General features: G+C 36.9%; 1 protein-coding gene across 2 annotated transcripts in view; it reads left to right on the forward strand.

The window, feature by feature from the left end:
• EBS1 (EMS-MUTAGENIZED BRI1 SUPPRESSOR 1) overlaps positions 1-23,254 on the forward strand; it is a 45,702-nt gene that overhangs the window by 12,641 nt on the left and 9,807 nt on the right. For both annotated transcript variants that reach the window (XM_086440204.1, XM_086440203.1), the window contains exons 10-24: positions 1,590-1,742; positions 1,857-1,955; positions 2,053-2,217; positions 2,818-2,886; positions 4,478-4,566; positions 4,771-4,933; positions 6,619-6,753; positions 6,883-6,988; positions 7,086-7,180; positions 7,282-7,394; positions 7,695-7,905; positions 8,985-9,053; positions 9,243-9,388; positions 10,086-10,187; positions 19,293-19,440. In XM_086440204.1, the coding sequence (XP_086296330.1) occupies positions 1,590-1,742; positions 1,857-1,955; positions 2,053-2,217; positions 2,818-2,886; positions 4,478-4,566; positions 4,771-4,933; positions 6,619-6,753; positions 6,883-6,988; positions 7,086-7,180; positions 7,282-7,394; positions 7,695-7,905; positions 8,985-9,053; positions 9,243-9,388; positions 10,086-10,187; positions 19,293-19,440 (1,863 nt within the window). The remainder of the gene's footprint in view (positions 1-1,589; positions 1,743-1,856; positions 1,956-2,052; positions 2,218-2,817; positions 2,887-4,477; positions 4,567-4,770; positions 4,934-6,618; positions 6,754-6,882; positions 6,989-7,085; positions 7,181-7,281; positions 7,395-7,694; positions 7,906-8,984; positions 9,054-9,242; positions 9,389-10,085; positions 10,188-19,292; positions 19,441-23,254) is intronic.

A 23,254-nucleotide genomic window follows, 5' to 3' on the forward strand; every position in this document is an offset into this window, starting at 1 on the left:
GAGGATTTTTTTGTTTAGATGGGATCTTATGTGTAAATCGTTTTCTTAGTTCCTCTCTTGTTTGTATTTTGGTAGGTCACCGCTATCTCCTTTCCTTAATTTTATATTTATCGAAAAAAAAAAGAGAGCCTTATTGTCTAGAAGGGATAAGGTTAGCATGAAAAAGAATTTTCCATCTTTTCTTTGGAAAACATCAACCATCCGAAACTTGTGAAAAAATTGCCGGACATCTCTTGGAAATGGCATCTTTTGGCACTTTGTTTTAGCCTGATTTTATGTTTTGCATACATGGCACTCTTAGGGCACACACATTTATTTCAGCCTCAGAGCCTCCTATCATTAATTTTATTGTGATATCATCCTCTAATTATGCTTATAATGGTAGAGGTAGGATTCTTTGGAGTTTTTTTTTTCTATTTGTTTTTTGTTGGGTTATTTGGAAGGAGAGAATTAGGTTGAATTTTTAACGGAAGGAGAAAATTTTGCTTAATTTGCTCCTGAATATCAAAGCTTAACAGTTTATTTGGACTAATGGGCTTATTGAGTTCAGATGAATTTTTTCAAAGGTTGTGTGCTTGGGAGTCCGTAGTGTGTAGGGAGGGGAAATCTCTGGTCACTTGTATAAAATGAATGCGCAGTTTATACTAATGTGAAACTCTCAACATTAGAAGCTGCCTTGCGAGCAAGCCAATCAGCAGCTTTATTAGTCTCATGCCACACAAACTCTAACTCAATGGATTCAAAACTCAACATAGTACTTCAAATTTCCCGAATAAGACTCAAAAACTTCCAAGTACAACTCCATCTGTCCATGATGCTTTGAATAGCAATCAAGGAATCGGAATTCACAATGACTTTTGAAGCCCCATTATCTCTGAGGAAGATCAGGTCTCTAAGAATGGCTTTCTACTCGAGGGCCAAGATGTCTGACTGATGAGAACGACCCTGCTTAAATAATCTTGTCTGATACACCACTGGGCGTAGAGGGAGGGAAGGATGGAGGGGGAGAGCGTGCATTATTGTTGTCGCAGACGCTTAAATTAGACCGTGGTTGTGTAAAGTATTAGGGTTTAATCAGTACAACATGGGCTAGGACCATTGGTAACAACTTTGATAAGAAGTCCATCCAAAGCGTAGCCCCAAGTGAGTTGCATTTTTGTCATCTTTTTTATTATTGTCTGTGCTTCCTAAAGTTGGATCCAACAATAATAGTATTGATAGCTCAGGTTGCAGTTTCTATCACTATTTTTAAGGTCCAAGGGGAATTAATTCGTGGCAAGTTACCGAGTCTGATAATTTATGGTCGTTTAGTTGGCAAGTATCCATTCTTTTCACTTAGCTGGTCTGCCAATTAGGCTTTTCAAGGATCCATCTGTTTGTAAATGCAGTACAAGCCCGACCTACAATGCCATGGCCTGCAGCAGCCCTATTGTTATAAATGACAGTTGAGGTGCTGGAACGAGACATCAACTGAGCTCTATATCACAAATCTTTGTTTATTTTGTATGCCTTCTATGCAATGTTAGCCGACTTGTAAAGTAAGTTGGTTCCTAGCCTCTCAAACTAATTAACTCTGAAAACATTTTCAGATTCCTAAAAAGACTATAAGGAAATTGCTGTCAACTCTACCACCTTCTGATGCCAGTACCTTCCGTGTTGATTTTCGATCTAACCATGTCCATTACCTCAACAACTTGGAGGAGGATGCCATGTACAGGCGTTGGCGAAGCAATTTAAATGAAGTAATTTCTTTCCTTTACTTGTTTTTGTCCTATGTAAATTCCAGGTGGTTTAATGCACATTTTGGAGACCAACTGTGATGTTGCCAATAACATTGTCTAATTTTGTTGTTGTAGCTTTTGATGCCAGTTTTTCCTGGCCAACTTCGGTACATCCGCAAAAATCTGTTCCATGCAGTTTATGTTCTTGATCCTGCCTCTATATGTGGACTTGAGGCAAGTTACTTTTTCTGGCTGAGTACTTGGTTGGTTCTATTTACATCAATTTGTTGCACAAATTTCTCATATGGATATTTCTTTGGGTACCTTGCAGTCCATCGACATGATCATATCTATGTATGAAAATAATTTACCCGTGAGATTCGGTGTAATACTCTATTCATCAGAATTGATAAAAAAGATTGAAGAGAATGGAGGTGAACTCCCCCTATCTGCAGGGGAGGATAACAGTCCTTCTGAGGAGGATATCTCCAATTTGGTAATTTTTTCTTTCATTCTGGAAATTACATTGTTTTCTTCTTCTTGTTCTCTTATTGATGCTAAAATGCATTTTTCGGTCATGTACTCTTTTTTATTTTTATTTTTGGATAAGTATAAATTCCATTAAAAGAAGAAAATACAACGACCGGTCAAGGTGACCAATCAAAATAAGAAGCTCAACTATCACACAAGGTGTCCCAACGATAAACGAACTCCTCAAGGAAAACCCCTTTGAAATTGGGGTACAGTTTACACCAAAAAAATAACAGTCCTAAAACATTGAATACAATGTCTCTAGTAGAAGAAGTAGCCCCTTTGAATATCCTTTTATTTCTTTCCAATCAATGCCCCCATATCCTCTTAATTATTAATTGCATGTGTTGATAATTGTACACCCCAAAATAGTTTGGACAAGACAACATTAAGGATGAATGATGAAACTTGCTTACAGACGTTAGCTTTGTTGTGCTGCCTGCTTACAGCATACTGTCTTTAGTTCTTAACCACCCCCTCTCTCAAATTCTCAATTTTGTTTCCATGGAATTGGCATTGATTGGGTCTAATAGAATTTGTTTGTTGATTGTATTTTGTTTTGCAGATTATTCGTCTTTTCATTTATATTGAGGAGAACCATGGGACTCAAATGGCTTTCCAATTTTTGAGCGATGTATGTGGGGTGCTTTAACTATTACATGTGGGGCTATAGAATTTGGTTATCACTGCGTCCTGTTATTTGCTTATCATATCTTTCTGGCCGTTGTTTATTAAATTATTCAGGTGATTAGGACATACCTGTCCACATTTGGTCAATATTGAAGAAACCCTCTGTGTTTTCAAACTGATGACATACCCCTTTGACGTAGGTTTTGTTATAGAGATCAAGGTAAAATCACTTACAGGCCCTTGGCTTCAACCTCTAGCAAACCCCCCTTCATTTTCTCCCCAAAACCAGTCATCTTCCATCTTAGGGTGGACGTTTTTAACCCTCATCTTCAAGCTTCAGACCTCAAGAACAAGATAGAATATTTAGAAACATACAAAGACAGATATTTGGGTAGAAAAATCAAGGATTTCTTTACTTAGAGGTTAACAGCTTGAAGATGAAATAATTTTAGGATCGTCTTCAACCTTAAAATTATTTCTTCAACCTTCAAACCTCAAAAACACGATAGGGTTTTTGGACAAGGATAGAATATTTGGGTGGAAAAATTAAGGGTTTCCAGTGACACATCAAAGACGAGATTGAACAGGTTAAAGTAATATTTAGCTACCTCCTCCCTAATCCTCCCTTCCAAAACAAGGTGAGGAATGTCGTTTTGCATCTGCGGTCCAATGGAAAAATTTGTTGTTTTATTTAACCATCCCACTCTTTTTATGAACCACCCTCCCAAATGTTTCCCAATAACACTGCTTCAACTTATCTTCAAAAGCTTTTCAATTTCATTTGTACACATTCCTCACTTTACCCTTGGAGTGAAAAAATTCCTCCCCTCCACCTTTTTTGAAGAATTTGGCACTTGAAGCCATGTGTTTTCAAATTTTAAAGATAAAGGGCAATGTGACACACACCTCCACAACCCAAAATCAAAGTAGCACATTATTTGAGATTTCTCTATGGATCACCAATTGAGACGCATTAGGAAAAGGTTGCCTCCTACACTTGAGATCAAACCCTTCCCAATCATCATGCAATCGGATTAATTATTTTTTACGAAACCCCCAAAATCTCTTATAGTTCTCATCTGAACTTATTAATATAAATTCTTGCCCCTATAAGAAAATCAGTACAAATACTTGGTTCCATATTAATTTAATAATAAAGCCAAAAAAATCCATGTTTTCACATCCTTATTTGTGTAAGTTTTTACCAATAATAAAGTCATGGTCAAGTATGCTCAATATATATGTAGCCATCATTTTAAAATATATGTTTTTTCCTTATCTTTTTATTGACTATTTTTTTCTGGAAAATGAATCCCAAGAAATTGGAAGGAAATGAGTCAAAAAGCACATGTGTGTTTCCCTCTTTAGAGACTGGAGATTGACCGTTAAAAGGATCTTGTTCACTGTTATCCATGCAGAAGAGCAAAATCCAATTTACTTTCTGTTTTAAAAGTAAATGACACACACGTGTACCTTTCCCAAATTGTATATATTGATTGTTTATTTTGTAGCAAGAAAGAGGGGATTGTGGAGGAATCCTATATGGGTTTATGTAATTTAAAACTCATGGCTGAACACCTGTAAATATTTTGCAGGTAAATAGGTTACGGAGTGTGTCAGATGATCCTATAGAAGATACTCTTGAAGTGCATCATGTTGAAGGCGCATTTGTTGAAGTACTCCTGTAAGTTGAAAAAAAGCCAGGATTTTATGGTTAGTTCTATCTAGTTTTAGGTGGCTAAAGGTTTTTCATTGTAGGTATCTTCTTCCTTTAGTGATCAAGGGGAAAAATAGAAAAGAGAAGGAAGAAGATCTTATTTGTACAGCTTGCTAATTTTTCATATTAAATTGAAATTTATCAACTTTTTGTACATTTTTTAATGCACAGACCAAAGATGAAATCTCCACCTCAAGATATCGTACTAAAGCTCGAAAAGGAGTTGGCATTCAAGGAAAAAGCTGAAGAAAGCTCCCTCTTTGTTTTTAACATGGGCTTGTCTAAATTGCAATGTTGCCTCTTGATGAATGGGCTTGTCTATGAGTCCACTGAGGTATGTGATGACATTTATCCCATCATTTCGGGTCATTTTATTATTCATGTATCCTGAATTTATGGTTATAGTGTGACTATTAATTTTGTTCAGTTGGATCTTTTGAAATGTTTAAGCCTTATCCTTTTTTGCTGCCCCAAAGAGTTCATCGATATTGTGTTTTGTTCGTTGAATTTCTTAGATATGCTTAAAGAATCAAGTCCATGTAGCTGTGATGCACCCACTACATATACAGTCCCACAGTACGATTATTTCTATTATTATTTTTTTCCATACTATTTGACTATATGCCTGCTTTTAGGCAAGATTTAAAATCTTTTCTCAAGGCATTGTCTCGGTTAGGAGAATATTCGAGATGTCTTAAGACTTTGGTTTAGGAGGCTTCAATAATTGGGAGGTTCAGGTGATAAAAAATCTCATCAGATGTATATCTTAGATCCTTGTTGACCCAATATTGTAGGATCAAAGGATGTGGGCTTAGAGTCACAACAAGGTGTCCTCGTTGCAATCTTTTTACAACTTCACTGTGCCTTCTTCTATCTCTCCCTTTCCTACATGAGTCCTTGAGTCCTTACAAGCTCTCCTTTTTCGTTTGGGTGGTGGTTTTGAGAGGGATTCTAACAATGGATCATATTATCTCATTCATTGCTCCTTTGTAATGGAGGTTTGGGCTCACTTTCTCTCTGTTCCGTGTTGCTTGGTGCTTATCTAGTTCAGTTTTACGTATCTTCCAATCTTGGTAGATTAAGACCTTTTCGTATATAAAGAGCATTTTGTGGACAATAACTCCTTTTGCCTTGTGTTGGGGTCATTTGGAAGGGAAGGAACAATAGGAGCTTTGATTGGTTTTCTTTTTCTTGTACTTTTTTTTTGGGTTAAGCTGTTCAGAATTTAAAGGGGTCTTTTTCTTTTTTGAGGATTTCTTATTTTGGTGGGATTAGGGCTTAAAATGGTACAGATTTTATCCGAAATTCGAGTGATCCGAATTTACCGGGTTTGGTTTCATCAAGTATATATGAATTAAAATATGGTTCAGATATGGGTTGATGTCCCCTAACCCGAGTTGGATCTGGGTCGAATACGGTTCGTCCCTATATCCGCCAAGATCCGAATAATATATTACTTTGCAAATTGTATTGTTATACTTTTTTTAAGTCATCTTTCATCAACCAACAACGGTTGAGTGTAGTGGTCAAGGCCTCTCTTCAAAATGGAGAGGTCTTAGGAGCTACTTTTTCTTCTTGGAATTAGAATGAGCTAGAACGTGAACAAACACAAGAGCAATCCCTATCGATTTCAAGTCACCATTTAGTCATATTTAAACAATTTTATTTGAAATAATCTTAAACGGTTTGACGTTATCCGACTTGAATCAATTAATTCGGTTGGATCAAATCCAGATTGGTTTTAATGAAAGTAAAATGGTTTGGATATGGATATGAACACACTAATATCTGGCCCGATCCAACCCGTTTTAGGTCCTTAGTGGGATCAGATTTGTAATGCTAGAGAGTAAGCTTTTTTGTTTTCCTCCTAATAGTTAGTCCTTCTCGGCCTCCTTTCCCTTTTTTTTTCTTCTTTAATTTTGTTCTGCTCAAATATATTTGTCACTTTCCTTAGTGCATTTATCTAACTATTATATAATGCAACACAACATTAATAGTTTCAAATATATCTTTTTCTAGGATGCTGTGATAAATGCTATGAATGATGAACTCCCAAGAATTCAAGAACAAGTTTACTATGGACATATAGGCTCACACACAGATGTTCTGGAAAAATTCCTTTCAGAAAGTGGTTATCATCGCTATAACCCACAGGTAAACTATTTGGGAGGTTTGTTGTGAAATGTTGGACCTATCTTCAGATCTTGGATTTGATTTGGCTTATCTTGCAAATATGTTAGTACCTTATGTAGCTTAATCTTCCACGTTTATGAAATGATGTAGATAACTGGGGATGGAAAGACCCAAAAGAGGTTTGCTTCGCTGTCTGCATCAATTCTTGGAAGTGAATCTGTGTTGAACGATATCAATTACTTGCATAGTCCTGGAAGTAAGTCGTAATTAAAAATCTGGGCGCTGTAATACAATCATTTCAAGTTTTTTTTTATCTTGACATTTGCTTCATTTGGTCCAACTTCTTTTTCCAGCTATAGATGATTTGAAGCCGGTGACTCATCTACTTGCTGTTAATGTTGCATCAAGTAAAGGGATGAAGTTGCTCCGCGAAGGAATACGTTACCTGGTTATTGTTTTATTACAATGAAACCTGTCTCTCAGTTGTTACCTTTTTTTTTTGGTGTCATGTTCATTTATTTTCTTTTTCACTTGCTAAATGTGTTGCAGACGGGAGGATCTAAAGGTGCCCGTCTAGGTGTATTATTTAGTGTTGAAAATGGTGCTGGATCGCCTAGTTTTCTTTTTGTGAAGGTTTTTGGATTCACCGCCTCTTCATTTAGGTTAGTTATGTCTTTGAAAGCTTTACAGGCTATCTTCACTGCTCCTATCATTCGGATTTTATTATTTTCATTTACTTCACACACAAAATTTGTGTAAACATGAAATCCAATGGTTGAGATTTATCCTCAGGAAAAGTATCAACTAGATAGGTATAAATCCTGACCATTGGATTTCATGTTTACACAGCTTGGGGCATTTTTTTTTTTCATGAGTTACCTCTATATATGCATGAGTTCAAATACATGCAAGCATATAAAATTATCAGCTGCCTAACTGCATGCTTTCTTTATGCCTTGCAGTCATAAGAAAACAGTATTGAGTTTTTTGGATCAGTTCTGTTCGTTTTTTGAGAGGGAGTATATGTTCATGGCTTCATTGGATGCTGAAAGTACTCCATTGTTCATAGAAAAAGTTTGTGAGCTGGCAAGGGCAAATGGCTTACCATCAGAGGACTATAGAGCTGTTCTTTCAGACTTCTCGATAGATTTATTGAAGAATCATTTGGTTAAGGTGTTTGTTTATGTGTTGACTTTTGAAACCTTACAGCCCCTAAAGAATATAATTTGCATGCTGTTTTATCACTCATGATGTCTACTGGTTTCTGAAACTGGTAGCATAGCTAGGAAAAGTTCATGGTTTCATGACTTCTTCCACGAAGTTCTGTATGTCCTCTTTATAACCAGGATAACTGTTTAGTGGATAATTTCTTTTTTGATATTTAGAATTCATTAGAAAAAAGCTGGTCGAGATGGCCAGCAAGGATGGAATACAAGACAAACCACCTGAATAATACGACATACATTAAGGAAATGTCACCAACCTGGTCCCATCTACAAAGGAAATCCTAAAAAAAAACCCGCTAAATTCCTTAAAATTTTTACCACCACACTCCCAGCCAAAAAAAAACAGCAGCCCCAAAAATAGAAATGAAAATATCTTGGATGGGCAACTCTTCTCCTTCAAAAACACACTCATTTCTCTCTCTTCAAATACCTCGACAAACCACGAGGGGAAGGAAGCTCCACAACCTTCTAGTGCCAATGAACAAGAAATCCATTTGGATCCACAACACCAAAAGCAATTGAAGAGAAGCTCGAAGGCATCCCATCACCCCGAAGAGACTTAAGAATCATACTTCAATTTGGCCATGCCTTGGAGGCCATCTTCACAAAATTTCAATCCATTACAACGTTTTTAGCATCATGAAAAGTTGAAGTTCCAACACTCTGAACTGCTCATTTAGACCATTGTTTTAGGTCAATTTTTTATATAGCTAGTAGTGCCATGTTGGGAAAGAACCATTGAATGGTTAGAATCATTCAAAATGTTATCCATACGGGCTCCACAAGTGGGAGTACAAATAGGGAGAAAGTATAGATCATTACAGATGCTCCATATGTGTAATCTTTTGATTCCTTTTTATAAATGCCTATATTCAGTTTTTTTGTATTGTATTGTATTGCTTGATGGGGATGTTTTTGTTTGATCGATGTAATTTTCAGTATGATCTGTTGTTATTTATGATCGTTATTTACAGATTTGGGATATGAATAACAGCTAATTAATTACAATTTACAAATGGAGTGCAGGTGTCACATTTTCTTTACAGGCATCTGGGGCTTGAATTTGGTGCTAATGCAGTCATTACCAATGGAAGGGTAAGTCAGATGGATTTCTGGTTTGGCTGGATTTCATATTAAGGTTTCAAGACTATTGATTTTGATGCTTTAGATTCATTAAAAAATTGGATGGTTTAGCATATCTTGTTGTCTGTTAACATAGGATTCGAAGTCTTTCAATAAATATTACTTCTTTCTCCTATTTTTATATATCTTAATGTATGACAGGTAATACTTCCCATTACTGGGAGCACCTTTTTGAGTCATGATTTTGGTCTTCTTGAATCTGTGGAGTTTGAGCAAAGAATAAAGCACATTATGAAAATTATTGAAGAAGTGGAGTGGCAAGATATAGACCCTGATGTTCTAACGAGGTTTGTTGATGGTTGTCTCTTTGCCACACTTTGTCAATGTTTGTTGTTGGGATAATATAGCACATGAGGTAGTCTGGCTGAGGTCAAATACCAGAGGATGAGCTATCCACTCCTTGTCTTTTGTTCGATATTGTTATATATGTGAAGCTAATTGCTTATATTAATATTGATAATCCTAAAAAGCAAAAAGAAGTATAACTAAGAGGAGCTTTCCTTGATTAGTCATTTCTTTTGATTTAGTTGCTCTTTTAATATGTACTTCCTGAGAATAGAGGTTTATTTGATGAATTCTATCTAGATGTATTACATCTATGATGAAGTTTAGAAAAATAAGTCAATTTACTTTCCTTAAGTTCAGTCTTTTAAAATCTGGTTGTTTCAGGATTGTTCCATAATTTTGACTTCATTACAAAATACTATCACTGGTAACTTTAAGTTCAATTGTTTCAGTATCATTATAGTGAAGTGTCTACTGCATCCTTCCATTCAGCTTTTGGATTGAGCTCATGTTAAAATTTAATTTTGTCTTGCAAGCTTCATTGATGTTTCTTATATTTTTTTTTCCCTTTCTTTTTTCCCTTTTTCTAATGTGTAAGCTAGTGTTGATGTTACTACTTCGGGGAGTACTTTATGGATTTTCTCTGTTTTGTAGAACTAGGATGAAGTTTCTAACCATGTTTATAAATGCTATGTGCAGCAAATTCATTAGTGATCTCATCATGTTTGTTTCATCTTCAATGTCAATACGGGAACGGAGTTCTGAAAGTGCTCGTTTCGAAGTTTTAAATGCAAAGTACAGGTGCGGGCTAATCTTCTATTGCCATTTTGAAACAAAGATAGTTCATAAGTGCAAGGGTGGCGTGGCATATTCTTTACTTATCTAAAAATAAAGGAATATTCTTATGCAACCATAGTAACTCCCTAGTCACTAACATTTGTAAAGAATGAGAAGGGGTATGCGTTTTTTAGATACTTTCTTTGCGAACCTATCACATTTGAAAGTACTCTTCTAGTAACAGTATTATTCTTGGAATTTTTGTTGCAAGATTCCTCTGAACTGTCTAAATTACCTCTGCCGAAATGTGTCAGATTTCCCCATTGATTTGGTGTTCCTTTTGACTTTTCTTTCTTTACTAGAACAACATACATTGACATTTATTAACTCTTTATCTTTTCCAATAGGAAGCTTCTATATGGAAAGATAGATCAATACATTTCATGTATTCTCTTATGTGTAGTATGTGATATAACTATTGCCCTAAATTTCATCATATTTCCATGAAATATACTGAAATGTTTCCATTTCCACAATGCTTGACATGAAATTCAATAGTTAGTTACTTTTTGTAGATATTTCAGTGGAAATTAGTATTCATTTTGCAAAATATCTTTTTTCAAAGATTCTTTTATGAAAACATATTGTTAAATATTGAAAAATAAAAAATACAATCATAAATTACTTGTCGAAAGAACCTGATATACTCATAATATTCTAAGCATATTAGCACAATTCTGCGAAGGTATTGACAGAGTAAGCAGTGGGATTCACTTGTGCTGATAAGAAGAACAAGAAAGAAGAGTAGTGGTTTTGAAGCTTTAAAACAGGGATCTCATTTTCAAGGTTTTGAAGCATTGTCATTGACTACATCTTTGATGCGACCTACTAAATTACTGGATGAAATGAAGTGCTTGTGTTTTGTTTTTTATCACCATAGCAACTGTGTAGTGCTCTAATTTTACCATTACATTCCCGGTCTCAGGCCCGGATAAAGGATGGTTGCATCAAGTTGGCAGCCGATGCAAAAGTCCTCCATCCCCTAACATAATATTTTGTACCTTGATCAAAACGACCTGATCGATGTCTTGAGAAGCTCTCTCAAGATGTGCTAAGGCTCTTTCTACACAACAGAAAGTTCAGTCAGGGGGAATTCCAGATTATTGATTGTTGATGGTATATTTGATCATATCTGAGGTTTTTTGGTGGAAATTTTATCTTTTTTATGTTTTCCTTTTTACCTTTCACCCCAAGACTTTGGTTTTGGAGAGCTTGAGCGATTTGATGGTGGTTTTCATTCAATTAACGGACGAACAGGAATATGTGTATCCTTACTGGACTTTTGGCATTCTGTCTTACTCTTGGTAAAATTCTGTCAGTTCTTTGAGAATTTCACTCAATAAGTGCTAAATGCTCATACCATGTGACATAGCTTGGGATGAAGGGTTTTCTATTATATTTTGTGTTAAAATTTATGGAGTTAAGTTGTTACAGAGCAGTTCAAAACATATTTGGAGTCCAGTGTGCATACTTTCGGTTTGAATAATTGAAATTCAATTGAATGAAAGTTGAGTATGCTGCTTGCATGATGGTTGATGGTCATGTCCTTGATCAACTCTAAATAAATCTATTTGTGAGTTGAGGGTTGATTAAGAAACCTCACTCCTTTTACCCATAGTCACCAAAGTCACCGACTTTTTCAAAAAATCGTGTTTAAATCGCAATTTTGAAGACTGGCGATTAAATCATGACTTTTTGAAAAAAAATTACGATTTAAATGAAAGTCGCGATTTAAACACTAAAAATGTGATTTCTTTTTTTCTTTTTTGCTTAGTGTAGGAGAATCAAGAAATCTGATCTCATAAAATCAAGAAAATAGGATATTCTTCTTGATTATTCTTGATCACTCTTGACTTTCTAGAATATTCATGTAATCTTCTACAATAGGATAGTCGGTTTATTATTCTAGATTATTCTTGAATTTCTAGATTATTCTTGTAATATGATAGTTGGTCTATAAATACCACTATTGGGGCATTTGTAATGATCATCCAAGAATTCTCAATAAATTCAATTTTTCTACATGGTATCAGAGCATTACGTTCTGATCTAGGGATTACCTATGGCGGGCCAAAATCCATGGAAGACAGCTTTAACCGATGTGACCAGCAAGGACTCAGCGGCGTCAGGGGAAAGCACCGCAAGTTCGAACCTGAACTCCTCCATCTCATTCAGTGGTTCGGAAGGGTCCACGAATTAGTTCCAATTGAATATCCACCGTCTAAATGGAAAAAACTACACGGAATGGTCGCAAATCGTTCGTTTGATTTTGGAAGGCAAGGGAAAACTTGGATATCTAACAGGAGAAGTGACAAAACCTGCAGATGGAGATTCAACTCTCAAGACCTGGAAATTAGAAAATTCTTTGATTATTGCGTGGTTGGTGAACTCAATGGAACCCGCAATTGGCAAGCCCTTAATGTTCCTGCCGATGGCCAAAGATGTTTGGGAAGCAGTCAGGGATACGTATTCCGATCTAGAAAATTCTTCGCAAATTTTTGGTTTAAAATCTAAACTTTAGCACGCGAAACAAGGTGACCGAGATGTAACCTACTACTACAACGCGTTGATGACATTGTGGCAGGAGTTAGACCTCTGTTATGATGATGTTTAGGAGTGCGCGAATGATAGTGTCCGGTTTATGAAACGACAGGAGAATGATCGTGTATTTATGTTCTTGGCAGGACTTAACAAAGAATTAAACGAGGTGCGGGGCCGAATTTTAGGGAAAACTCCTTTGCCAACAATTCGTGAGGCCTTCTCAGATGTTCGGAGAGAAGAAGCACAGCAGAGTGTGATGCTTAACAACAAATCGGTTCCTAGTACTACTAACTCGGAAGTAGAAAGTTCTGCCCTTGTAACTCGGGATTTTCAAGAGGAGGTGAAAAAGGATGGTAAGCGTTCTGAACGGTTGTGATGCGATCATTGCAAACGTCCGTGGCACACAAGGGAAACCTGCAGGAAAATTCATGGCAAGCCTCAAAACTGGAAGAAGTCTGGTGGAAAGGGGCGTGCACTTTAGACTAGTTTCTCAGATCAAGAGCAGTAGTCTTCTTCAAGTTCGTTTCCTTTCACCAAGGAGCAGATAGACCAACTGTACAAGTTTCTCGAGTCTCAGAAAAATTCTTCTTGTTTTTTGGCTCAAAAAGGTAATTACCTGAAAACAGCTCTCATTGTTGTCAACCCTGATCGCACCTGGATCATCGATTCAGGTGCAACCGATCATATGACAGGGTTGTCAAATCTTTTTTCTTCGTATAATCCTTGTGCAGGTAATCAAAAAATTAAGATTGCAAATGGCTCTCTTTCAGCCATTGCAGGAAAAGGTTCTATTACAGTATCTCCATCACTCACTCTTCACGATGTTCTTCACGTTCCCAAACTTTCATGTAATCTTTTGTCTGTCAGTAAGCTAGCCCATGATTAAAACTGTCAAACTAATTTTTTCCCAACTCATTGTGTGTTCCAGGATTTGACCTTGGGGAGGATGATTGGCAGTGCTAAACAGAGTGGAGGACTCTACTTCCTTGATGATGGATCTGAATCGAGGCAACAATCTCAACAAATAAGTTCCTGCTTTGAATCTATTTCTGTTTCCAATAATAATATTATGTTATGGCATTTAAGATTAGGTTATCCAAGTTTCAAATATTTAAAACATTTGTTTCCTAAGTTGTTTGGCAATAAAGATCCATCTATGTTTCATTGTGAAATATGTGAATTTGCAAAACACCACCGTACATCTTTTCCTTCACAACCATATATACCATCAAAACCTTTCATTATTATTCACAGCGATGTTTGGGGTCCTAATAAGATAAGTATACCTTCTAACAAGAGATGGTTCATCACATTTACGGATGATCATACTCGACTTTGCTGGGTGTATTTATTGAAAGAAAAATCAGAGGCCGAACGCGTTTTTAAATTTTTTTACAATATGGTGCAGACTCAATTTCAAACTAACATACAAGTTTTCAGGAGTGATAATGGGAAAGAGTATTTTAGCATGACCTTGGAAAATTTTTTTCTTGAAAAAGGAATAATTCATCACAGTTCTTGCATCGATACACCCCAACAGAATGGTATTGCAGAAAGAAAAAATAAACATCTGTTGGAGGTGGCTCGCGCGTTACTTTTTGCAACTAAAGTTCCCAAGTATTTGTGGGGAGAGGCTGTTTTAACTGCTGCGTACTTAATAAACAGAATGCCCTCCAAAGTTTTACAATTTCGAACTCCTTTCCAAGTTTTCACAAATTGTTTTCCAACTGCTAGACTTTCTACTGATCTACCTCTAAAAATATTTGGTTGTCGGTTTTTGTTCATGAACATCGAAAAATTGGAAAACTTGAGCCCAGAGCTATAAAATGTGTCTTCATTGGTTACTCCCTAACTCAAAAAGGCTATAAATGTTTTGACCTGATATCGAAAAAATGTTTTGTCACAATGGATGTTACATTTTTTAAAAACAACCATATTTTAAGGATATTCATCTTCAGGGGGAGATTTTTAAGGAAAATTCATTTAACTCGGGCAATGTTTTTCTCTCAGATGATGTGTTTCTCTCACAAGAGTCTGAGTCTAGTATCTCTGCACCTACAGTAAATGACCAAGATTCGTTCCTTGAAACTCCTCCTATTATGAGTGATGTTTCCCCTGAGTCTAGGCCTACATTTGAAAAACAATCTAAAAATCAGAATTCTGGACAACAATTTTTGAAAATCGAAAATAAGGAACAGCCTACTATAATGTCACAACAGGATAATAGATTCAAGGAAGGTGACCGAACTTGGAAAGGGATTGTTTACTTGAAGAAGAATCATAAGAAAAGGAAAGACGAATTGACTCTACAGCACAACCATGATTCTGAACCAAGGACGAATCAACAATCTGAATCTGTTATAGGTAATTCTCTTTCTCTTCCCAACAGTCAGTCTAAGCCTTCTAATTTAGACATTCCTATAGCTCTTCGTAAAGGGGTTAGATCTTATATTAGTCATCCACTGTCTAAATTTGTGTCATACTCGAAATTGTCTTCATCTCTTACTGCTTTTACCTCTCAATTATCCAGTGTAGAAATTCCTAACAGTGTACAGGAGGCTCTAAAGGTTCCAAAGTGGAAGGAAGCAGTACTTGAAGAGATGAGAGCTCTTGAGAAGAACAATACTTTGAGTGTTGAGGCATTGCCAGCTAGGAAGACCACTGTGGGTTGTAAATGGGTCTTCACTGTGAAGTACAACTCTGATGGGTCAGTAGAAAGATACAAGGCTAGGTTGGTGGCAAAGGGATTCACCCAGACATATGACATTGATTATTCTGAAACTTTTGCTCCTGTTGCAAAATTTAACACGGTGAGAGTATTTTTATCTATTGCTGTTAATCTGGACTGGCCCTTGCAACAACTAGATGTGAAGAATGCCTTCCTCAATGGTGACTTGGAGGAAGAAGTGTACATGGATAGTCCGCCGGGCTTTGAGGAGAAGTTTGGCTCAAAAGTATGCAAACTAAAAAAATCTCTATATGGTCTCAAACAGTCTCCAAGGGCTTGGTTTGAGAAGTTCACACAGTTTGTCAGAAAACAAGGATATTCTCAAGGACAAGCTGATCATACCTTGTTTTTCAAGTTCTCTCATGAAGGAAAGGTTGCTGTGCTAATAGTTTATGTTGATATTATTCTCACAGGTGATGATGTGATCGAAATAAAGAGACTGAAGAAAAGCCTTGCATTAGAATTCGAGATCAAGGATTTGGGAGCGCTAAGATATTTTCTTGGCATGGAAATTGCTTGTTCAATGAAAGGAATCGTTGTCTCTCAACGAAAGTATATTCTTGATCTTTTGAAGGAAACCGGGTTGAGTGGTTGCAAACCGGCTGAGACTCCCATGAATCCCAATGTAAAGCTTTGGAAAGAAGGAAGTGTTCCTGTTGATGCTGGTAGATACCAGAGATTGGTTATAAAACTAATCTATTTATCTCATACTCGACCGGATATTGCCTTCTCTGTCAGTGTTGTTAGTCAATTTATGCATGCACCTTATGAAGAACACCTCGAGGCGGTCTACCGAATTTTGAGATATTTAAAGTCTACTCCTAGAAAAGGTTTGTTTTTCAAAAAGACAAATCAAAGGAGTGTTGAGGTATTTACTAATGCAGATTGGGCAGGTTCGGTGAATGACAGGAGATCTACTTCAGGGTATTGCATCTTTGTGTGGGGAAACTTAGTTACCTGGCGAAGCAAGAAGCAAAATGTTGTTGCCAGAAGTAGCGTAGAGGCCGAGTTTAGAGCAATGGATCAAGGGATCTGTGAGGTATTGTGGATATACAGAATCCTAGAAGAACTCAAGATGACTGTGAAACTTCCTCTAAAACTGTATTGCGACAGCAAGGCTGCAATAAGTATTGCTCACAATCCTGTCCAGCATGATAGGACGAAGCACATTGAGATTGATCGACATTTCATTAAGGAAAAAATTGAAGCTGAAACTGTTTGCTTGTCGTTTGTGCCTTTTACTCAGCAAACAGCCGACATCTTGACTAAGGGGCTTGCTAGACCTAACTTTGAACATCTGATAAGCAAGTTGGGCATGATTGACATTTATACACCAACTTAAGGGGGAGTGTAGGAGAATCAGGAAATCTGATCTCATAGAATCAAGAAAATAGGATATTCTTCTTGATTATTCTTGATCACTCTTGACTTTTTAGAATATTCCTGTAATCTTCTACAATAGGATAGTTGGTTTATTATTCTAGATTATTCTTGTAATAGGATAGTTGGTCTATAAATACGACTATTGGGGTATTTGTAATGATCATCCAAGAATTCTCAATAAATTCAATTTTTCTACACTTAGCAAGCTATTTTAAAAGGGTTTTTTCAAAGACCAATTTATTCTTATAGTTTAAAATAGGATTTGATGATATTAATGATAACACCACATAGCAGAAAAAAAAAGTCTTAACACTATTTTGATTTTTTGCCCGATTTTTTCGTTTTTTTCAACTCTTTCCCTTGCCAACTAATTCCCGAACCCCAACTTGGTGACTATGTTTTTACCTGTTTGGAATTTTGTTATGCATTTGTGTGGATTTTTGTTTTAAAATATTAGAAACCTTCAAACCTACAATGTCCTTGGTTATCAAGGATCTGGAAGCAATTAGGAATACCTGATAACCTCTTGGAAGTGAGACCAAGAGTCCTGGAGGATGTTTTTTTCCTCTTTTATGAGCCACCATGTGTACCACATATTCACATATGAATATCCATGTAAGTAAAGTAGAGAGAAAATTAACAGCTTGCTAGTTCTAACTCTAGTTTTGAGTGTTGTGGGGTTGCTTCAATGGATATGGAATCGAGTGAAATAAATATGCGGGCTATAAAATCTCTTGAGTGCTTCTGAAGATAGGAGAAAACTGTCCATAATAGGTGGTTTGATTAACTTGGAAACACAAGCTAGGATCTCCTTCTCTACTTTGTCTTGGATGCTTATAAGGTTTGTGTTGGCTTGTGTGATTTACTCATGTAAGAGTAAATATTTTGGGCAGATTTGAAGGAAGGAACATGATTCCCTTAGCCGATTCCAAATCTTTGGGATAAGGCTTCATTGATTACTCTGTAATGGGCCATATTAATGTAATATTATGTTCTTTGCTGCCTACTTCCAGTTTTAATGTTCCGCTTCCTATCTTCTGGAAAGATTAAAAACCTCTAGAGTTGACTGAAACTGATGGGTTCCTATATGTAAAGAGGGGTAAATATTATCTGGAGAGGAAATTCCTTTGCTAATGTGTTTAGTAATGAGCAAGGTTTTAAATTTTCTTTTTCTTGAGGTAGTGTTTCAGATAGGAGAAAATCTGAGATAGTCTTGACTGAAACATTTAGTGTTTCTGGGTCAATGTTTTGTTCCAGTCTTGGTTGAAACATTTTAAAACAGTACAGAACTTTAAACCATGGCATTGAGTTCGAAATACTAGGGTTATGAGGTGGTGCATACAACTCTTGATACCAAGGTTGTGCATATAACTCAGTCAAGCTGTTGAAGTTACCATATGTACTGTGATGCAAGGTGATCTAATAAATATGTAATACTTGAGGAAAAATCATCATATATGTGCTTGTAAATGTAATATCATGGACTACAAAAAGACCAACAATGAGTACAATCAATTTTTATTTTTTCTAATGGGAGTTTGTATTATAATTGGCAAATCTCAACACAAGAAGGACAATCTAAAATGCTAAGGTTTGTATTATAATGGGCAGAGCCAGGATTTTCTTGTAGTGGGGCAACTATAATTGCCCGATAAGGTTGAAGAACATGAAGATGAGTGGTTTTGAGGCAGAAATTCATGGGTTTTTTGTTAGCGGTTGTAGAAAGAGACATTTAGGTTATTTTTTATTAGTCTAAGAGAAAAGACCTAAGTCAAGGGGCAATGTCATTAGTGGGGGTGGGGGAAACTGCCAAATATTAACCAAATAAGGGTTCTAATAAATCCAAATACTTGAGTGGGTGGGGGTAACTGTCAAAAGTTTGTGGGGGCAAATTTAACATATACCAAATTCTCTAGAGGAGAATGCAATTTTTTTAGAAATTTTGTGGTGGCAAATACCCCCATTGCCCCCACTGTAAATCCGCCCCTGCCAAGACACTTAAAATGTAAGAAAAGACCATATAATCTGACTTCGAGAGGCAAAAGCACATGATCTCCAACTACTTTGAAAATCCTTCACACCTTGGCATTATGCATTAGATACCAAAGAGTGAGAAGAACAAGCTTCAAATATCTGTAGCCATACTACAATGCAGTGAGTAAATGATCGACTGGTTTGCCACTTTATTTACACATAACTCAATCATCTACAATAATCTTCTATTGATAAATGAAACAGATTATAAGGATCAAACTGAGAAGAGAATCTGTTATGCACATAACATTATTTTTTTCCGGCTACATAATTTAATTTGTTTCTTTCATCTACATTTCACTGAAATGTTAAGGTGTACTAACTTTTTGAATTATGATTTTATCATTTTCCTCAACTCTAATTTTCATTGTTATATTGTACAGTGCTGTTGTCCTGAATAATGAAAATTCTAGCATTCATATCGATGCTGTTATTGATCCATTGAGTCCGATTGGCCAAAAACTCTCTCCTCTTCTTCGTGTGCTTTGGAAACACATTCAACCAAGCATGAGGATTGTGCTTAATCCATTGGTGAGTTCTTTATATGTAATTATTTATGAAAATAGTACATATTTTACTTTCATTTGATAAATTGAAACATAAATTATCTAATCCATTCAATGTACTAATTTTATGTTTCAAACTGTACCTAAATTCTAAGGCAAGAGTGGGATAGAGGTGCTTAGTATGCCTTATGTGGGGGAACTAAATTAGTGATAGATCTCAAAAAGTTAAAACGAGAATCACCTCTTTAATTTAGTTGTGAAAAATGTTCATTCATCATAAAGTCATAATGAACTTGGTTATGTATTATTGGAAATATGTAGTTTCTTTATATGCTTATTTCTATCTTACTATCGTTAGTTTTCTATGTAAGGGCATTTATGTCCATTCTCTTTTTAGTTAAGGTATATATATGTCAAACTCTCATTATGAGACTTGAGAATTCTCTTCTACAATTCTTCTTGGTATTAGAGCCTCTAGAGGATCCAACGTCCCCCTTCTTGGGTTCTTCTTCTCGTTTGTTTTTCGTTAGAAGGTCTCCCCTTCAGGGGCTTTTTTTTATTCATGTTCTCCTAATTGCATGTTGCAATAAGATTTTTTATCAAGATTTCACATGCTACGATTGAGTTTTCCGCGCTGTGTTGTTTGCCCTACGATAGGGTTCCTACCTTGTGATATGTTTTTTGGTTTGGATTCTACCCTACGTTAGGGTTTGTATTTGTGATAAGGTGATTGGTGGAATGTTGGAGACCTACGATTGGCCTTCGCCCTTGCTGCTGCCCTACAAAACCTCCCTTAGGTATTGCGACAACAACTGTTGGATTAGGTCTGCCCTAAGATAGTTAAAGGGTGCTGCTGGGAGTTTTTTCTGTGCAAATTGGAGCTATTTTGCCCTGCGACAGCAACTGGCAGGCTGTTTGTTGCCTTGCAACAACAACAGGACTGCAACACTGGTTTTAGGGTGTTTTTCTGCCTTGGGACAGCAACTGGTAGGCTGCTTGTTGCCTTGCAACAGCAACAGGGCTGTGCGACACTGATTCTGGGGTCTTTTTCTGCCCTACGACAACATCTGTGTGTTGTGTGGTGTGTTTGCCCTACAACAACAATAGAGGCATTGTTGGGCTGTTTGCTGCCTTGGAAAAGCAATTGTGTTGCTGCTAGGGTGTTACGACAACATTCTGGATTGTGCAACATAGCTGGCCCCCTCCCATGTTCTTTCTCTCTGATCTGTTCGATAAGGCTGGACTTTGTAACTAGGGTGCTGGCTGATTTGTGTTGTTGGCCTCGATACGGGCTGTTGGCTGAGATCAAGGTTGCTGCAATCAAGACTGTGATAGTGTGGTGCATGTGCGACAAGGTTGGGCTGCTGGTTGTGTACTTTTGTGACCCAATGATGTTGATGTGTCATGATAAAGTTAGATTTTTTTCAAACCAAAGTAGAATCTTCCTCGTCAAAATGTCTCTCATTTACTGGTAAGAGTTATGACATTCCATCAGTTTTGATGTCGGTTCGTGAGAATCTATTTGGAAAGTAACGACAAATTTGGATGGTTTTTAGGTATTGTTACTACTCATCGCGGGCGAAGGAATAACTTTTTTTATAGTCATTGTGGGAAAATAGGCCATGAGAAGGTTCGATGCTTTAAGCTCTATCCTCATTTGTTGAGCTTTACTGCATCTCCTTCGTTGGGCCATTCTATTCCTCATGTTGCCACTGTGGATTTCTCACTTGTTTCCACCACTGTCTCTCCTAGCATTATTGATTTACAACAACTTCAAACCCAAATTGTTACTATTGCTCATGATCAGACCGGTACTCATACTCGCTCATCTTCGACTGTGGCCTTAGTTACCACACCTCCAGGTATATCTTCTGCATTTCATGTAATCCAATTTGGTCCAGCTCCCCTGACATGGGTTATTGATTCTGGTGCCTTTAATCACATGACCGGTGAGTCTAGTCATTTCACTTTATCTATTTTCCCTAATACTCATAAGGAGGTTTGCTTTGTTGATGGGTCTTTTGCACCTATCCACAGTAAGGGTATCATCTCCTTCTCATCTGGTATTTTTCTTGACTCTGTGCTCCATTTTCCTTACCTATTTCTTAATCTTTTGTCTGTGAGTAGTCATACCAAATCTCTAAATTGCTCAGTGACATTTTTTTCTACTCACTGTACTTTTTAGGACTTGACTTCAAGGAAAATTTTTGGCAAGGGGTATGAGAGGGATGAGCTGTACCTATTTGGATCTCCTCATATTGTTACTCAGACCTTTGTGTTATCCTCTTCTGGGAGTCACACTTAGATTTGTGGCATGTTCGCCTAGGACATGCTAATTTTCAGTACTTATGTTTTTTATTTCTTGCTTTAAAAAATTCTTGTAGTGGGTATAGGTTTCAATGTTTTGTGTGTGAGCTCTCCAAACATACTCGTACTTCATATATCCTTCGCATGCATCGATTTAACACTATGTTTGATTTAATTCATTCTGATGTATGGGGGCCTTCCCCTGTTATTGCTTTTACTGGTCATCGGTATTATATTACATTTATCGATGACTATTCTCGTTGTACTTGGGTCTACTTGATGCGGTCTTGGTTTGAAGTGCTTCCTATTTTTGTTAACTTTCTTAAAATGATTTAGACCCAGTACAACATCACTGTTAAAGTTCTTCGGTCAGATAATGGAAGTGAATATAATTCTGATAGGATTCGCTCTTACCTTCATGAGTATGGTAGGCTACACCAATTGACCTTTCCCTACACCCCTTAGTAGAATGGGGTGGCGGAATGCAATAACCGCCACCTTAGGAACATTGTCCGCTACCTTCTTCGAGGCATGCATGTTCCTAAGTTATATTGGAACATAGCAGTCCTCACTGCAGTTTTTCTTCTTAACCATGTTCCATGTTGCACCTTAAAGGGACAGATGCATCTTCATGTTCTTCGCCTCGATAGCATCCTCTTTCCGATTACACCTAGAGTTTTTTGATGCACTTGTTTTGTTCAGGACCGCACCCCTCATCGCACGAAATTAGATGACAAAGTCATTCGATGTGTTTTATTGGGCTACTTATCCATGTTAAAGAGATATCGATGTTATGATCCTATTTCTCATTGTGTCATATTTTATGGATGTCACTTTTTTTGAAAATGTTCCCTACTTTCGTGCCACATTTTTCTTTGCAGGACTCTTTACCTTTGTAGGACTTTTCTTATGCTCTTCCTATAATGTTGCCTTCTCCTGTCTTCGATCCAACTTCGCCGACATTTAAGGTTTATTCTTGTTACCCTCGCCCATCTCCAACCTTGCCAACCTCCTCCTAGAACTCAAGTATATTATCTTCTACCCCTGTCATTATCCCATCTGTTTCTGACTCTCACTTACCTATTGCACTTTGCAAAGGTATGCGGGGTTGTGTTACTAACCATCCTATTGTCCAGTTTGTTTCCTATCAAGGACTCTCTCATTCTTATCAGGCCTACCTTGCCGCTATTGCTTTTATTAGAATTCCCCGATTTTTTTTCAGAAGCTTTACGAGATCCTTAATGGACTGTAGCCATGATTACTGAGATGGATGCTTTGCAGAAGAATCATACGTGGGAGCTTGTTCCTCTTCCCTCTGGGGAGCAGACTATTGGTTGTAAATGGAGTTTCATTGTCAAGTATCTAGCGGATAGCATTGTTGATCGATACAAGGCTCGCCTAATTACTAAGGGATTTACGCAGACTCCAAGAAAGGATTTTGGTGTTACATTTGCTCTTATAGCTAAACTTTTTACTGTTTACCTTCTTATCTCTTTAGTTGCATGTCACTCATGGCCTCTTCACCAACTTGA

This window comes from Akebia trifoliata, chromosome 4, assembly GCF_017979445.1.
Source record: "Akebia trifoliata isolate Shusen 1 chromosome 4, ASM1797944v1, whole genome shotgun sequence".
NCBI classification, from domain to species: domain Eukaryota; kingdom Viridiplantae; phylum Streptophyta; class Magnoliopsida; order Ranunculales; family Lardizabalaceae; genus Akebia; species Akebia trifoliata.